At 41.3% G+C, this 15,768-nt stretch overlaps 1 protein-coding gene across 1 annotated transcript in view; it reads right to left on the bottom strand.

The window, feature by feature from the left end:
- The window catches only part of GPM6A (glycoprotein M6A), a 135,897-nt gene that overhangs the window by 28,622 nt on the left and 91,507 nt on the right, over positions 1–15,768 (bottom strand). The window contains exon 3 of the mRNA XM_063336056.1: positions 970–1,126. Within this exon, the coding sequence (XP_063192126.1) occupies positions 970–1,126 (157 nt within the window). The remainder of the gene's footprint in view (positions 1–969; positions 1,127–15,768) is intronic.

The raw sequence follows: 15,768 nt of genomic DNA, 5'->3' as shown, positions 1-15,768 counted from the left end.
TTCGGAAAAATGTGCTGCTCTGTACAGAATTTGAAGTAGCTCGGTGGGTTCTCACTGAATATGGATTGGAGGCTTCTTTCCAGGAGATGAAAGCAGTGTTGGTATAAGCAACGATTGTTCCCTCTTTAAAATGTTCCCAGTCTTTATTTGTATATTTATTTAAGGGCTTCAAAACAACACTTAGTCGAAGTGCCAAAATCATACAGTGACATCTGACAGCAATAAAGGAAAAAAAGATGAAAAAGCAACATTGCTGTGGAGCATGTTACGTCTGTGTAGGGAGGGCATACCTGCTGTATTCCCCAGTTTCCAACGTGTAGGTTAACTGTGTCCAGTTTAAACTTAAATGTCAGTTTAACCTTAAAAAAACAGTTTTGATAATTTTAAGTGTGCCTGGAAAATGTTCTCTGTCGCTGAGGTTTGTTCCCAGTCAGCAATTTTAGTATGAGAAACCTCCATTTAAGTCCCAGTACAAATCAGAATTTTTTTGAATCTAGCATTGCCATGGTCGTAAGTGAACGGTCTCTCCAAACCAGAGATAAGGTAGGAGTAAATAATGGGCTGTTTGCCTTTTAAAATCAAAAGAAAAGCTGATGACAGGTCTCAGCCAAAGAGGAACAGGCAGGATTTCTAAATGAAAGCGTTAGTAAGAAAAACCTTTCTTGCCCAGTACCACTGAAGGCATGACACACTTTTAGTCCTGTCCCGAACAGCTTACGTTGCTGAGAGAATAAGCTTTCCCATTCAACTGGTGGAATTAATTGCTCCTAACTGCAAAGAGACTGCTCCTAATCGCATAGAGAGCATTCCTAACACTCTATTTGCCTTTTCTATAATTTGTAACCGCTAAACTGAAGTATCAGAAAATATTTAAGTAACAAAACCCCAAAAATAAACATCGCAAGGCACTACAAATATCCAAAACGTGTTGGAATTGTCATAAGTGCAAAAGCTTTCTTAACCACTTACCCAGGCGCTGACACATCTGCCGCAAGTGGTGATTTTGAAATCCCCGTAGAGATCCTTGATGGCACCAGTTGTAAAGAATCCCTCCACCATCAGCAAAATGCCATATACAAAGAAAGCAGCTGCTACACCATATATCACGTACTTGAAGATGTCAATCCTGTAGAGGAACAGCAAAAATTATTTATCGGCATAAATGTTTAAAGCTGACTCTGAAATTTCAGGGTGAGATAATCAGACCCACTAAGCCTCAAAGTTTCTGCACTGGATTCAACTTAGGAATGAACTTTGGAATAAAAGAGCCTTTATATAAGAAACACTGGGCTGTTTAATTTCACAAAACGTAAAAATGGATCTGTGTAGGGAAGGCAGCACAGTTTATCGTAATAATTTAAAAGTCGGTTAATTCTCATTTTATTTTTCCTTTAAATACATTAGCAAAGAAAAAAAAAAGAAAAAGGAAAAGGAAACAAGAATCTGACACATCTCCTGAGTAGCACATTGTATCCAGCACTTAGGTTATAGAAAAGGTATTTTGTCACAATCTTCCATAAATCTTCCTACACGTGCAGGTAGTTTTCAAGCTGCAGTGCCAATCTCTGCTGTGCCAATCTCTGCTATCTTCTCCTCATTATTATTTTTCCACTTATTCTCCAATGGACAAAGTGTCTGACACAGAATAATAAAGCCATCAAGAGAGATCCTTAACTTCAAACCGGAAAGATGTTATTGGGAAGGTAATAAGGTCAGATCATCCAGCGTTCTTCTATAATGGGGCTTTGAAAACATCGTTTCACAGACGTAAAGCTCAAGAAATGGGTGGCTTACAGTGTAACGTGCAGACCCTGAGAAGGCCAAATTTATTGCAAAGAAGATTACCCGGATTGTCATGTAGTTGTCCTGCCCAGCACTGTCCAGAAGGTCAACAGTGGCTCAAGGAGACTCTGACTCCTAAATGTTCTCCCATGACCAGGTTTTGTGAAAAGCTCTTTGAAAGCACCTCTCTGCTCCAAGTGTCTGGTCTAAACTGGGAAACATTCCTAGTGACCATTGCCGTGGATCAGCAGGTTTCAATGTTTCCTGCTTGGACCTCTCTAAAAAACCAGCCCCAGTAAGCTTCCAGTTTATCAACATGACACAGCAGGAGTTACACAACTCCTCATAAAATGGTAACATGCAGGTGTAAGATGTTAGTAAGTTTGTCATATTGTCCAGGTCAAGATAGCGACAGCTCACAACAAAGTAGGACAAAAAATAAGCCAGAGATCCATTAGGATCTTCAAGATTAATTTTGACATCTACCAAACCACTATGCAAACCGGATGTTTCTCAAGACATAAAGACTAATTTTTTTTTGTTATTAAAGGAAATATTTAACGATAACATTTCTTTAGGATCTCAGTTTTCATCATCACCCAAAAGACAACTATCAGGACATGTTTTACATGTACAATACAATAACAAAGCTCAAACCCCCATTAAAACATCTTTGAGTTTGGACGGTTTTCGAGAGATTCCAAGTCAGATTCAAGTTTACAGCTGATATTTCAGGTGTATGACTGTGTCTACAACTTCAGTGAATGTATCTTAAGTTTGCATTAGTCTCATAAAAACACAATTAAACTTGTGACTTGATTGGGAGTGGGAGAAGTATTAGAAATGAACGCTCTTGGCACCTACTGGAGCATTTTTCAGAACGTGATAACTGAAGGGTCGTGGAACGAGACACGATGTGGTTTTCCCTGGCATTCCAATAACAAAGCCCTCTCAGCTTTCCTCTACATCACTTTTTCTCTCCTGCTCAAGTGAAAACGAGGGTAAACTGATATCTGTATGGAATAGATACATGAAATATCCACAACGGCGAAGCAAATTTAACGCTATAGGCACTATTGGATGATGCAAAGATGCAATTTATTTTAATAGATAGAATTGCTGATTGCATTGTAAAAATCTCATTTCCCTAATTTTATAGTAATTCAGCCAGTGTAACACTATTTTAACAGGAAAATGATCTTCTGAGCCTATCAGGTCTTTATTGATGAAAATAAGCTTATAAGAACCCAGCAAACAGAAACTTTGGAATTATTCCCTGAGATCTCTTCCAGTTCCGACATTATACACCTTATAAAATTGTGACGTCCACCAGTGGCTGAAGCCTGGGAGCTCTGCCAGCAGCGGCTCCTCACAGACCCCAGTGTACTCGGGGATGGAGAAACGACAAGCTCTTGTTGTCCTAAAGAGATTAAGGCTTTTGGGAAGTCCAAAGACTATTTCAGCCCTTGCAACAGCCCTTTAAACCATCTGTGCTGAGCCTCCCACTGAGCCGCTTGTATCAAAAAGCGTACCAAAAGAGCTCTGCTTTTTCCTCAGCCTTATGTGTAACCGAAAGAATAACTTTCACTTAAGCCTTCTACAGGGAAAAAAATATATATAGCTATACACTAGTCAAATATAGAAATCAATTTCTTCCTCGTATACCCTCTGCAGAGAGAAATAGTAAAGTCTCTACCAATCAGAGCACATGAGATGAAAAAGCCAGATTTACTCCAAGAAGAAAGGATCTTGTAGAATGGAAAGAGTAAAAACATAAAAAAAAATCGTGGAACAGTCAATCAACTGCCTCTTTAACCATCAGATAGAATTGTATTGCAATATAACTACATTTAGTGCGTGCTGTATTTAAAGAAAACGTATTGCAACAGTAACATTTTATATACATTTAATTTTTCAAATAGTGTTGGTATTAAATTATTCTGGAGTATACAATAAATTTCAGATAAACTCTGATTTTCCAACGACATTAGAACAGACAATAAAATACGGGCCTTGTAAAAGGGAGATTGCCTTTCTTTAAAATAAAAATGTGATTCTTTGGGGATGAACTCAGGGAGATTAATTGCCATCTGTGTTTCAGCAAAGTCTCAAATGCTGCAGACAGAGCACGAGAGCAAGCAGGGCGGTAGAAGGGAACGGCAGGCGGGGTGATGAACAGGAGCCAAGGGGCGCAATGGGTGAGGACAAAGGAAAAGGACAATCAGGGCTCGCACTTGCGTAGGCTGAAATGGGAGGAACGAGGTGGGTACGGAGCAAAGGAAGAAGAGACAAAACTATAAAGATAAATTTTGTACTCCTGAAGTACATTAGGTGAAGACTAAAGCTACACTAAATGAACAATAAGAAATCATAGAAGCATAGAATTGTCAGAGTTGGAAGGGACCTTAGAGACCACCTCGTTCCAACCCCCCGCCATGGGCAGGGCCACCTCCCACTGGACCAGGTTGTTCAAATCTTGCCTACCTATTCACTAACTGCGGGACTCCTGTGGATATTTTATAGAGTCATGAAACGTTTCTATTAAAGGCAGACAATGAAGATTGTGAAGATAAACCTGATTTTAACAAATTTGCGTTGATCGTGCAGTCTTCACATGTTAACCTAGGTTGCTGGCTAGAATAAGCGGAATGTCTATCTAAATGTAAATTGATGGTGAAAAACATCTTGAACCTAGCAAAAGCCTTTTATTTTTTACAGAATAATCTAAAACTGTCCTAATCTTGTAGAGGCTCCACGGGTTCCAGATCTGATTTTCCTCACAACACGATTTTCAGAAATGTTAAAACCAGAAACATACTGTTTTCAATTTGCGATTGAAATCAAGCTGATCTTTCAATTTTTAGTTCCTTTTCTGCTGCTGGCTCATTAATTATTGCATATTAAGCGGACTTCCTAATTCATTAATCTGAATCTGGAGTCCATCCGACAAGATGAATATTAAAATAGCTCTAGAGAAAACACTTTCTTCCTCTGACAGAAGGTACTGATGGAAGCCATCACTGGTACCATCTCCAGGAACAGGCTGTAGCCAAGCACCGAGTAGACTATCCCAGCAGAGACAAGTCAGAGGGGAGTGAAAACATTCTCAGTGAGTCAGATCAATGTTGCAGATTTCCTACTGTGTATTTTCACGGTGCTTTGGCAAATTCAAGGATTAAAAAAATAAATAAATAAATCAGCAAGCAATAAGATTAACTGTTGAATGATCATGTCCGTGTGTAGCAGGCTTTTTTCAAAAAGTGTGCTATAACAAATCAGGGTTTTTTGTTGTTGAGGCTCCTTCCATCAACTGAGCTCATAATTATTACACCCCGTTTCAAAATTATTTCAATGTTCATAATTAGCTTCTGTTAACTGTCTAGAAGGAATAACGTTTGGGGCTTGAGGAACTAGTCGCTTCACTGGAGTAAACCAGTACTGTTCCACCCTAATACGTGCATTTACGACCCCAACAGATAAGCCAAGAAGAACTGTTAACATTGACCCTTTATAGTTTATAGTGTCCTAAAAGGAACTACAAATTGTAGTTGAACCTGAAGCCTTTACACTATTCAGTCTAATCATGGTACACCTTCTGCCCTCCATGGTGAAGGTTGGCCCTCAGCTAATGCACACAAATATACATTTTTCTATCAAAATTACTTAACATTGCTTTGGAACGATATACAATACCAGCTAGGGATATTTTCATTTAATTTGGTTAATATAGGCATGCATTGCAGACATTTATTTGCAATTAGCAGCAACAAAAGAAAACACATTAGTTTGCCCTGTGACACGTGATTCTCACGCTGTCCAGAATTTTTTTTTTTTTATTTAAATAAAGTATGTGTATGCTTCAGCCTGAACAAGAGATAAAAGCCTACTGTCACAGAGGCTTTGGCTTCCTAACCCACCAGAGTACTAGGTATTACTGCGGAACTAGTTTTCCAGCGTTTGTAGTTCATCCTCACCTTTCTCTTCCTGAATTTATAACATAATTTCTCCAAATACAGATGACATTCAGATCCTACAGGTCCTGAGGAGCACATCATTAGCAGCGAGCTGTACCTATACCCTCTGAATGCAAGGAGATTCAGGTAATTATCCCTACTTCCAAGCTAAAAAAACACAATAAGGAAAATAAAATATCAGCCTATCAAAGTAATAAAAAGTTAATTAGATTATCATAGAACAATTCCTAATTAAAAACTGCCTTTTTGTATAGCTGGCATAGACAATTCAGAAAGATGAGAAATGCGTGTGGTCACTGCCATTGGGGTAGGTCAGTTTGGCCTTTTTGGGTGAGGGCGAGTTGGGTTTTTTCCCATTAATTTATTTTTTTCAACCACAAGGGACTTTGACTAGTTGATGTTTGCATCTCGAATGTAAAATAATCTCCAAATTACCCTGTAAAACAGCAATTCTGGCCCCCGCGCTGACCCTCTTGCTCTCCATGGGGCTGATCCCAAGAGGCTGGTAAGAGGCTGAGATCGCAGCCTGCCCCCTCCGGCTCTCTCAAGCTTGTAGGAACAGGTTTGCAAACGTGTTTTTTTTGTAGAGAGACGAGGGAAAAGAGGATATTTGCAAGCCAGAAGGTTGCTTGGGGTATGCAAAAGCCATGCCCCATGGAAGTTTTTAAAAGAGGTGCTCAGGCTCTCCTGCAAACCAGCTGGGAACAATTCCTTGGTGTAAATTCGTGACGTTATTCACTTAAGGAGGTCGAGCAAGGAAGATGTTGGTACGATGAAGCACTGGGGAATCGTTAGCAAAGGGAGGAGAGAAGCAAAGGCAAACTTGAGAAGGAAAACATACAGCCCACAAGGAGAAAGAAGGATTTATTAATAAGCATGTACTAACTGCAAAGTAAGACCAAAAAACTGCAGGTGACAACATAAATGAGGTAAAAGAAACTGAAATATCCCCACCGTGGAGAAGAGAAAAATGAAACTAGTAATAAAATGTCAGCAGAGGTCCATGAGGGATTTTTTTCTGAGATTAGGTTAATACAGCATCTAAACTTCTAAATTTCAGGTGGAAAGAAAAGAAAATTGGAGTACAAGAATGGTTAATTGATGTTTGTCAGGAAATGATAAAAGGAGGAAGGGTTAATAGTAGAGGAAGGATAAGAGCAACAAAGACCTAAAAGTATTTTTAATTAAAGTAGAAATAAAACATAATAAAAAGAAAACAGAATTCTTATGATTCTGTATTTCGGGAAGAAATTTTGTATGTAATCATACAAATCGTTTGCTCAATTATATAAATTATACAAAGAACGGGTCATCACACTGTCACATGTGAGTTACACTCACAGTCTCCGGGGGCCAGATTTTGTTATTCTACTCTGAACAGCAGCTGTTGTGACATAAGATCCCATGGATTTTAACAGACTGATTTGTGGCATACATATGCAGAACACAACCTTAAATCGCCATCCTCAAAAAGTCTGATGGTCTCTTCCTTCCTAGGAATGGGACGGTCGAGCCGAGATTTCACGGAGCACCTCTCAAAGCAGCAGAGAGTTCCCAAGCCAATGGAAGAGGAACGAGAGCAGTGCAAACCCCATTTCTGCCCTACGAATCTTGAAACTTTCTTGGAACGGGAAAGGATCCAGTATAAGAATTTAAATAATCACGGAGTGTTTGAGTCCAAACCACAAAATTCTGAGTGTGACGCGTGGACAATGCTGCTCCTCAAATTTGCTTCTGATAATCCGGGCTCGTTCTCTCTGCTCACCTCTAGCAAGCCGACTTTCTTAGAAACATACGTAAAGATGCTAATTACAGAGGGAATCTGGAGCCCTCTTTGCCTGAAGAAGGCCCCAAAAAAATTGGAATTAGTGCACAGTAACGTGCAGGTTTCTGGCAGAGTTACGTGGTGGCGTTGTGCACTACGGATACTGAATTCCCAGGCAACTTTCCATAGCAATACAGAGCAAAAAGATGTGGCAAAAGCATACCACAGGATTTCAAGTATCTCATTATTACGGACGTAAACTTGGAGTCACACACGGTAAATACTGATAGCGTAAGACTGGCAACTCGATACTAAAACTCCAGATTGGGATGGGAATAGTTAATTTTACGCTTTTCCTTTCTCCTGTGGAAAGGCCGGTCATCTTAGCTGTGCATGGCACACGAAGCAAGGTTTAACGATGTGTATATTACATAGGAATACGCGCTTTCCTTTCCACGGGCTTGTAAACTAAGACAAAAAGGAAATAAAGGCGCTTAAAAGAGAGACAGATATTTCCTACGAAGATGAACTGACCGATGAGGAAGGTCTACCGCATATGCTTGGGGTCACGGGCCCGCAGCGATTATAGCCAACCCGAAACTCCAGACAACCAAGAGAGATGCTTAACGCAGGAATAAATAATACAGCTGTTTGCCTAAAGGTAGTGGACTGTATCTGCACAGATGAAAAATTTCTTTATGTAAGATCATTCTGCTGTTACTCATGTGCGCTGTTATCAGTTTCCTCCTTGAATTATTTCATGAAACGAGGACCACATTTTTGCAGCTATCTCCCAAATCCTAACTTTTACTTACATAGATTCTTACTGGTTTTGGTTTTATTAGAATACAGGACGCTAGGCTACACAATACAGCTGAGCAGGTCGTAAATGTGACTTTTCAGCAGTGTATAGTCTTGCAAAGGTCATATTCTCAGGTGCTGGCATGTTTTGTCAGATTTGGTCCATCTAGGGAACGATACCAGATCTAAAATGCAGATCTAAAATCTTTAGTGTGCTGTATTTGCCCAGTTTTACTTTTTATGTGTGACTGAACCATTCCAATGTAATGGAAACTGTTCTCCTTAAGTAAACTCTATTTTTTAAAAACGAGAGACGCATCCTTCAATGATAATGTGCTCTCTCTGGTGGTTCCTGTCAAATTATAATACACAAACAAGAGACTTTGGCCCGAGTCCGGCCATCCTTCCAGGGATGACTTCATTTTCCTACGCGTAGTCAGAATCCAGGTGCAAGAACTCCAAGTGTGCTATTAGTGGGATCTTTAATTAGCCACATTAGAAGTCTTTTTACCACTGAGCTCAGTGAACAAACCCGTGATGTTACAGCAGTAGGGATTACGTGTACATCCCTGTCAACATTTTGGCTCAGGAATGGATTTTTTTTTATTTTATTTATTTTTAAGCAAGTCCCGCAGCTGTTCCCACTTATTGAGATACAGTTCGCATCATGTTTTTCAGAGTGCACGACACGGATTGCTTTCCAATTCAAGCTCAATGAGAAGCGTGCTCCAGGAGTGCTCTTACTGCCCTCCAGCCACTACTGGACGTTCAGCCCATCGTAGCAGGCAAGACTCAGTCCAAAACAAGTCCCTGAAATAAATCCTGGATGAACAGCGAGATATTAGCACCGAGTATTTATGCCCACTGCTCAGATTCGATGGTGTTAGCGCTGCTTTCTGATGTATACGACTCTTCCACTCAACTCTGGACTACATCTTCAGCACTTACATCTCACAGAATGGTTCATCGTAGAATTCATAGAACCATAGAATCTCAAAAATACCAAGGGAGCAGATTGTCTGCAGATTTCAAAAGAGGGTTTGGATAAAGCAAACCTCAGCCCGCTGCTGCCCATTTTCCAGAGCACGAGACGATTACGAGCCGATGCAGCGCACACAGCAGGCACAGTCTTACACACCCAGCTAGGATTTCGACAATGCTTAGATGAATTAAGATTCTATGAAAGTTATTTGCTGTCACAGAAGAAACTACACTTAACGTTTCTCAATGTAGAAATATCCAAGGATTTTAAGGATAGTTTCCAAACATTGCATTAGCAAAATATTTTGTAATAAAATATTTTTGCTAACATTTGTAATTTTTTTTGTATCTGTAACTTTTTCCAGATACGTTTAGAGGTATCAAATTGACCTAATGCAACAAGAAAATCTATTATCTGAAAACCAAACATATTTCTAAGGCAGCATACTTTAAAAAGAATTATTTTTTAATATAAAACTATCATTTTATAAAAATCTTTTAATGCTAAGTGAACAGATACGAAGCTAAAAACTTCAGATCATACTCCCTAGATAATATATTAATCTGATGTATAAAGGAAATGTAAACTCGTGTTTAAATAGCAACTTGGATACTATCATGTAACCGGGAGAGTGAAAACAATCTTTACCAATAGCGAGCGTACACCTCCGAAAAGGCAGCATATCTCTCAAACAAATGACAGCACCAGCCTGGACGTCAACCACAGGCAGTCTGCCTGGTTTGGTATCTGCAAACCGAGTCCATCTCCACTTCTTTCCCATCTTCCTCCTGTTCACAGGCTCAGAGAGAACCTTCTTACAGACCCCGTGGGGCCACCTGCCAGGGCTCTTTGGGGTGGCTGACGGTTGCTGCTTCCATGGGATCATAGAAACATAGACTGTGTTGGGTTGGGAGGGACCTCTAAAGGCCATCTAGTCCAACCCCCCTGCAGTCAGCAGGGACATCTCCCACTAGATCAGGTCGCTCAGAGCCTCATCCAGCCTGGCCTTGAATGTCTCCAGGGATGGGGCCTCCACCCCCTCTCTGGGCAACCTGGGCCAGTGTCTCACCACCCTCAGTGGAAAGAACTTCTTCCTAAGGTCCCATCTAAACCTGCCCTGCTCTAGTTTAAACCATTGCCCCTCGTCCTATCGCTTCCAGAGACATACGAGGACACTGCCTCGCATAAGTTATATGGTCCTTATACTGAGCCCTACATGTTTCTTCCCATAACACAAGTAGTGCTTAAAGCATAATTTAAGTTCAAATTTAAAGAACGCCAAGCTTTTGTAATGGAACAAACATGCATAGGGAAAACCAGATTAGTGCTATTGCGTACAGAGTAGATGGCTGAAACAATCATCACATGGTCTAATGCAAATATTTATAAATACCGTATTTCCTATCAGCTAGCCATTACTACAGGTGTCATTGTAATACCTTTCACAGTATTCCATTAGCACTAGATATGCCATTAATAATATTAACAATAACAATAATATTTTTAGTGGTACCAATATTTAACTTGTGAGAGCTTCAAAGCCAACAAAAAGAAAGAACAGCAGAACAACAGAATAACATCCATTTATCTGCCTCTCGAAACACTGGTTCCAAACACTAAAAAGAGGGATATAAAAGCTTCTACACATGCTCTTTTGCTTTTCCTCAGAAGAAAGCAGTTGCACATACATATGTATATTTCTTAATAATATCCTTTTAATAAACAATAACTATAGAAGGACTAACAGAGAGGTTATCAGCAAGCATCAAACTTGGACATAACAGCATCTGAAACGCCGCCTTTCACATTTTGAAAGGAAGGAAATTTTGAGCTGTAAGAAGTTGGTTCCAGCAGAGCGTCTGGGGCACTTCCAACAGAGAAGATAGTGACAACAGATTTACAGATTGTAACTTCGTTTAGTTTACTATTTGCTTTCACACCTTTAAAAGGAAGTGTATTTACAACGACCTGAATTAGCGCTGACTGTAGTAGGAAAATGGTGTTACTGTTTCTATCAGGAAGGTTTCTTCATTTTCCGCTGTAAGAGCATGATTCCCTTGTTTTGTGGCCTATATATCCCAAACATGTGACAGATGGCACTAGCTGGCCTTGCATACTAAAGAGAAAGAACTGTGAAAAGACGCTGTTGGGAAATACACCAAACATACCTCGTGCTGCTGATTTCATAGAATCACAGAATGGTTTGGGTTGGAAGCGACCTTTAAAGGTCATCCAGTCCGACCCCCCTGCAATGAGCAGGGACATCTTCAACCAGCCCAGGTTGCTCAGAGCCCCGTCCAACCCGGCCTTGAACCCCTCCAGGGATGGGGCATCAACCACCTCTCTGAGCCACTGTCTCACCACCCTCGCAGTAAGGAACTTCTTCCTTGTATCTAGTCTAAATCTTCCCTCTTTTAGTTTAAAGCCATTACCCTTTGGCCTATCACAACACACCCTGCTAAAAGGTTTTTCCCCATATTTCCTGTAGGCCCCCTTTAGGGACTGGAAGGGGGTTACAAGGTCTCCCCGGAGCCTTCTCTTCTCCAGGCTGAACCCCCCCAGCTCTCTCAGCCTGTCCCCACAGCAGAGGGGCTCCAGCCCTCCCAGCATCTCTGGGGCCTCCTCTGGCCCCGCTCCAACAGCTCCGTGTCCTTCTGCTGTTGGTGCCCCAGCGCTGGAGGCAGCACTGCAGGGGGGTCTCACAGAGCGGAGCAGAGGGGCAGAATCCCCCCCTCGCCCTGCTGCCCACGCTGCTGGGGATGCAGCCCAGGATTTGGGGGTGTTCTGGGCTGTGAGCGCACATTCCCAGCTCATGTACAGCTTTTCACGGCAGGGCTGCTCTCAATCCCTTCATCTCCCAGCCTGTGCTGATACGGGGGGTTGCCCTGACCCAGGTTCAGGACCCTGCACTTGGCCTTGTTAAACCTCATGAGATTCACACGGGCCCACTTCTTGAGCCTGTCAAGGTCCATCCGGATGGCATCCTGTCCCTCAGGTGTGTCAACCGCACCACTCAGCTGGGTGTCATCCACAAACTCGCTGAGGGTGTCCTCAATCCCACTGTCTATGTCATTGAAGAAGATATTAAACAGTGCTGGTCCCAGTATGGATCCCTGAGGGATACCACTTGTTACTGATGACTTGTTACATTGAGCCATTGACCACCACCTTTTGGATGTGACCATACAACGAATTGCTCGTCCACTGAAGAGTCCACCCATCATATCTCTCCAGTGTAGAGAGAAGGATGTTGTGAGGGACCGTGTGAAAGGCCTTACAGAAGTCCAGATAGATGACCTCTGTAGCTCTTCCCTTGTCCACTGATGTAGTCACTCCATCATAGAAGGCCACTAGGTTGGTGAAGCAGGACTTGACCCTGTTCAAGCCATGCTGGCTGTCCTGAATCACCTCCCTGTCCTCTACATGCCTTGGCATAGCTTCTAGGAGGATCTGCTCCATGATCTTCCCAGGCACGGAGGTGAGGCTGACAGGGCGGTGGTTCCCAGGGTCTTCCTTTCTACCCTTGATAAAAATGAGTGCAATGTTTCCCATTTTCCAGTCACCAGGTTTGGCAGTTCTCTAAAAAAACACTTCTGGAATTTGTTCCTAACACCAGAAAAATATAAAAATCCATCTCATACAATAAACTGTTGATAAGCATACATCTGCTTCTGCTGACTTCAGAATCTTGTCAAAATCAGTGATTAAGCGAATCTAGTTACACCCGGCACTTTGCCGATACAGTGTTCACTGCAGTTTATTACGCTATTAGAAGAGCGACTGAATGCCACATCTGCCTCAAGCAGATTACTCAGTTTCAGTGAAGCCTACAGAGCCGTTAAAATGACAAAGTAGGCAACATAAACCATTCCTCTCTTACAGTTAAAATATCATAAAGGCAATTTTCAGGATAATTTAAATGACCGTATTTAATTTTTTTTAGGTTTCTTTTGTATCACAAGGAACAAAAAATCACTACTCTACATCCACGGCAGGAATCCACATCCCAGACAACGTGTGATGACTTCTGCTCATTAAATCCCCAAACGGGCATTTCTCCACTTGGGGGAAAAGAGCAGTTAGAGCAGTGATAAAGTCGACAGTGAAGAAATCTGGCACTAGAGGGAACGAAGTTTCACAAAAGTGAGTCAGAAAGCGGTATCCTTAGCGGTTAGACCCAATGAAAAGGTCACTCATTGATAATTCCAAATGTTTTCTATAACCGTCCAATTTATTAAAGGCTCGTGGCTTTAGAAAGGACTGTGTAAAGACAGATGGGTCTCCCTCATCCAGCTTTGTGATTTTTGGAGACGTGCTCTCCCCAGCAGGAACACCTGTCTGTACACTATGTGTTCTCATGAATATCAATACATTTGGTTTATTTAAGTTTTCAAGACTTTAAAGTATCTGTTTTATCCGTGTCACCCTGAAGAAATTCAAGTTATGTTGTAATCCAGTACTTTCAGACTAAATCCTTTAAAAAAAAGTCATTGTTATTTTTTATAAACTATTGTTTTTAGTACCCTATTACAGGCCAAATTTGTTGGGGGTTTTCCCCCCTCAAAACAAGCAAAATGTTTTTTTCCCCCTCAAAACAAGAGAATTCTTTACTGTAAGCCTTTGCTATAAAGGCGCTATCTCTACCCCACGCAGCATCTCTCCAGGACGTCTCCAATACCTCAGAATTATTGACCGTGATATTCCGTATTTTAAAAGAAAGAAAAATCAGAAATTTGAGAGAATCTTTTTAACTGCCTGGCATTTAAAGAATTTTAAAACCAGCTGCAAAACTCGCTCTTCAGTTTTGAAATTATAAATGTTTACCACTTGCTAGTATTTCCGAAGCAGATCTGAGCCGCGGCTGGTATATCTTGTTTTACCTCAGATAAGAGGGTGAGGAGCTGGAATGAGGGACCACATCCACCCTGCAGGGCCAGCACTCAGACCACCTCTTCCATCCCATGGGGCTGCCCCTCTGGGCTGAACCCCCAAGGGCAGAGCCCTCCAAGGGGACTTTGAGGCCAACTGCAGGTTCTTGATTAATTCGTTTCCCCCCACCACGTTGGACGAGGGCTCCCCACGGGGCAGCCAGCGCCCACCCCAGCCCCATGGCCTGGTGAGTCCATGGTGAGGGACTGAGAGCCCCAGGCCAGGCTGAACTGGGGGGTCCTGGACCATGGGCAGGTTGAGGGGAGGCCAGGCAGGGACAGTCAGGGCTGTTTGATGCCCTCGGGGACATTGATATGGACATTTCTGAATGGCTTTGTTGGATTTAGGTACTTGGTTTTTATTTTAGGCACTTAAAAAGTGTTTCAGATCCTGTTTATGCCCTCATTATGCCCTACTTGCTCTACAGGGGTCTGTAGCTTCTTCTAAATCGCAATGAGCAGCTGTATTGACAAAGATAAAAGATACAGGCTGGCTTGTGAGTTGTGTTATCTGTGTTCAGAACAAACCGAGTTGTGGGCACAGTTAAAAAAGCCCTTATCTCTTACCACCCACAGAAGAAGCTCTCAGATAGGGATTGATTTTTATTCTGAATGACATTTGAAATCCACTGTGCTAATAAAAATATAGACAGAAACCATAAGCGCGATTAAACAGAATCTAACACACTTCACTCCACTGCAGCATCTGCCTACACATTTATCACAGAAGGACGGACTCCAGGTCAGCCTGAGACACTTCACACCACTTGAAGCATTAAGAGCCAAAATGTCTTAAATTGCCTTAAAAAAGTGTAATTTAGTAGGGCACGCTGCTAGATTACGTTTTTAAAATGCTTACTATTTCTAATCAGAACAACAAACAACTAGGTTTTATTTCCATTTCAATATGTATAGTTTTAAGAATGTAGGCACTGCACTGTTTAACTGTTTCTATTTACATAATTTTTCTTTCTGCTTTTTGGTCTTTCAAAGTGATATAATTACCATAAGGCTTTTCTACCGGCAACTGTTAATCAATAGTTGCGACAAAATACCAAGCATTTCTTCTCCCAACAAAATTATTTTAAAAAGCAAAGTAATATCTACTTCAGCAGGTAGAAAATTAACGTGTGCAAATTTCTTTCAGAATCACACAGTTTATTCAGCTAAAAGCAACGGCTCATTTGCTTTTAGTCAAAATATTTGCTCCTCTTCCCTTTAAGACATAATTTTAGAGACATCTTTCGCAACTGAATAAATTGAAATTTCGATTCCAGTAGGTTTGCCCAGAAAAGAACTGGGCTTGGTACATTTTTAAGTAAAGAACAAACAAACAGAACAAAAAGGTACTAGCTAAGCCAAACAATTTAATGCCAAGAAAAAAAAAAATCACCTTTACAGTTCCTTAATCATTTCCAGTGAGTTATATGCAGTTGAACTGTGGCTCCTGACTGATATTTTCACTTAAGTATTTGACAGAGGGAAGCTGGAAAACTTGCTACGAAGAGAACGCATCGATTTGTGGCTGTTCTGCAC

This window comes from Chroicocephalus ridibundus, chromosome 5 (genome assembly GCF_963924245.1).
Source record: "Chroicocephalus ridibundus chromosome 5, bChrRid1.1, whole genome shotgun sequence".
Classification (NCBI taxonomy): domain Eukaryota; kingdom Metazoa; phylum Chordata; class Aves; order Charadriiformes; family Laridae; genus Chroicocephalus; species Chroicocephalus ridibundus.
This window is presented reverse-complemented; position numbering and strand designations above follow the sequence as displayed.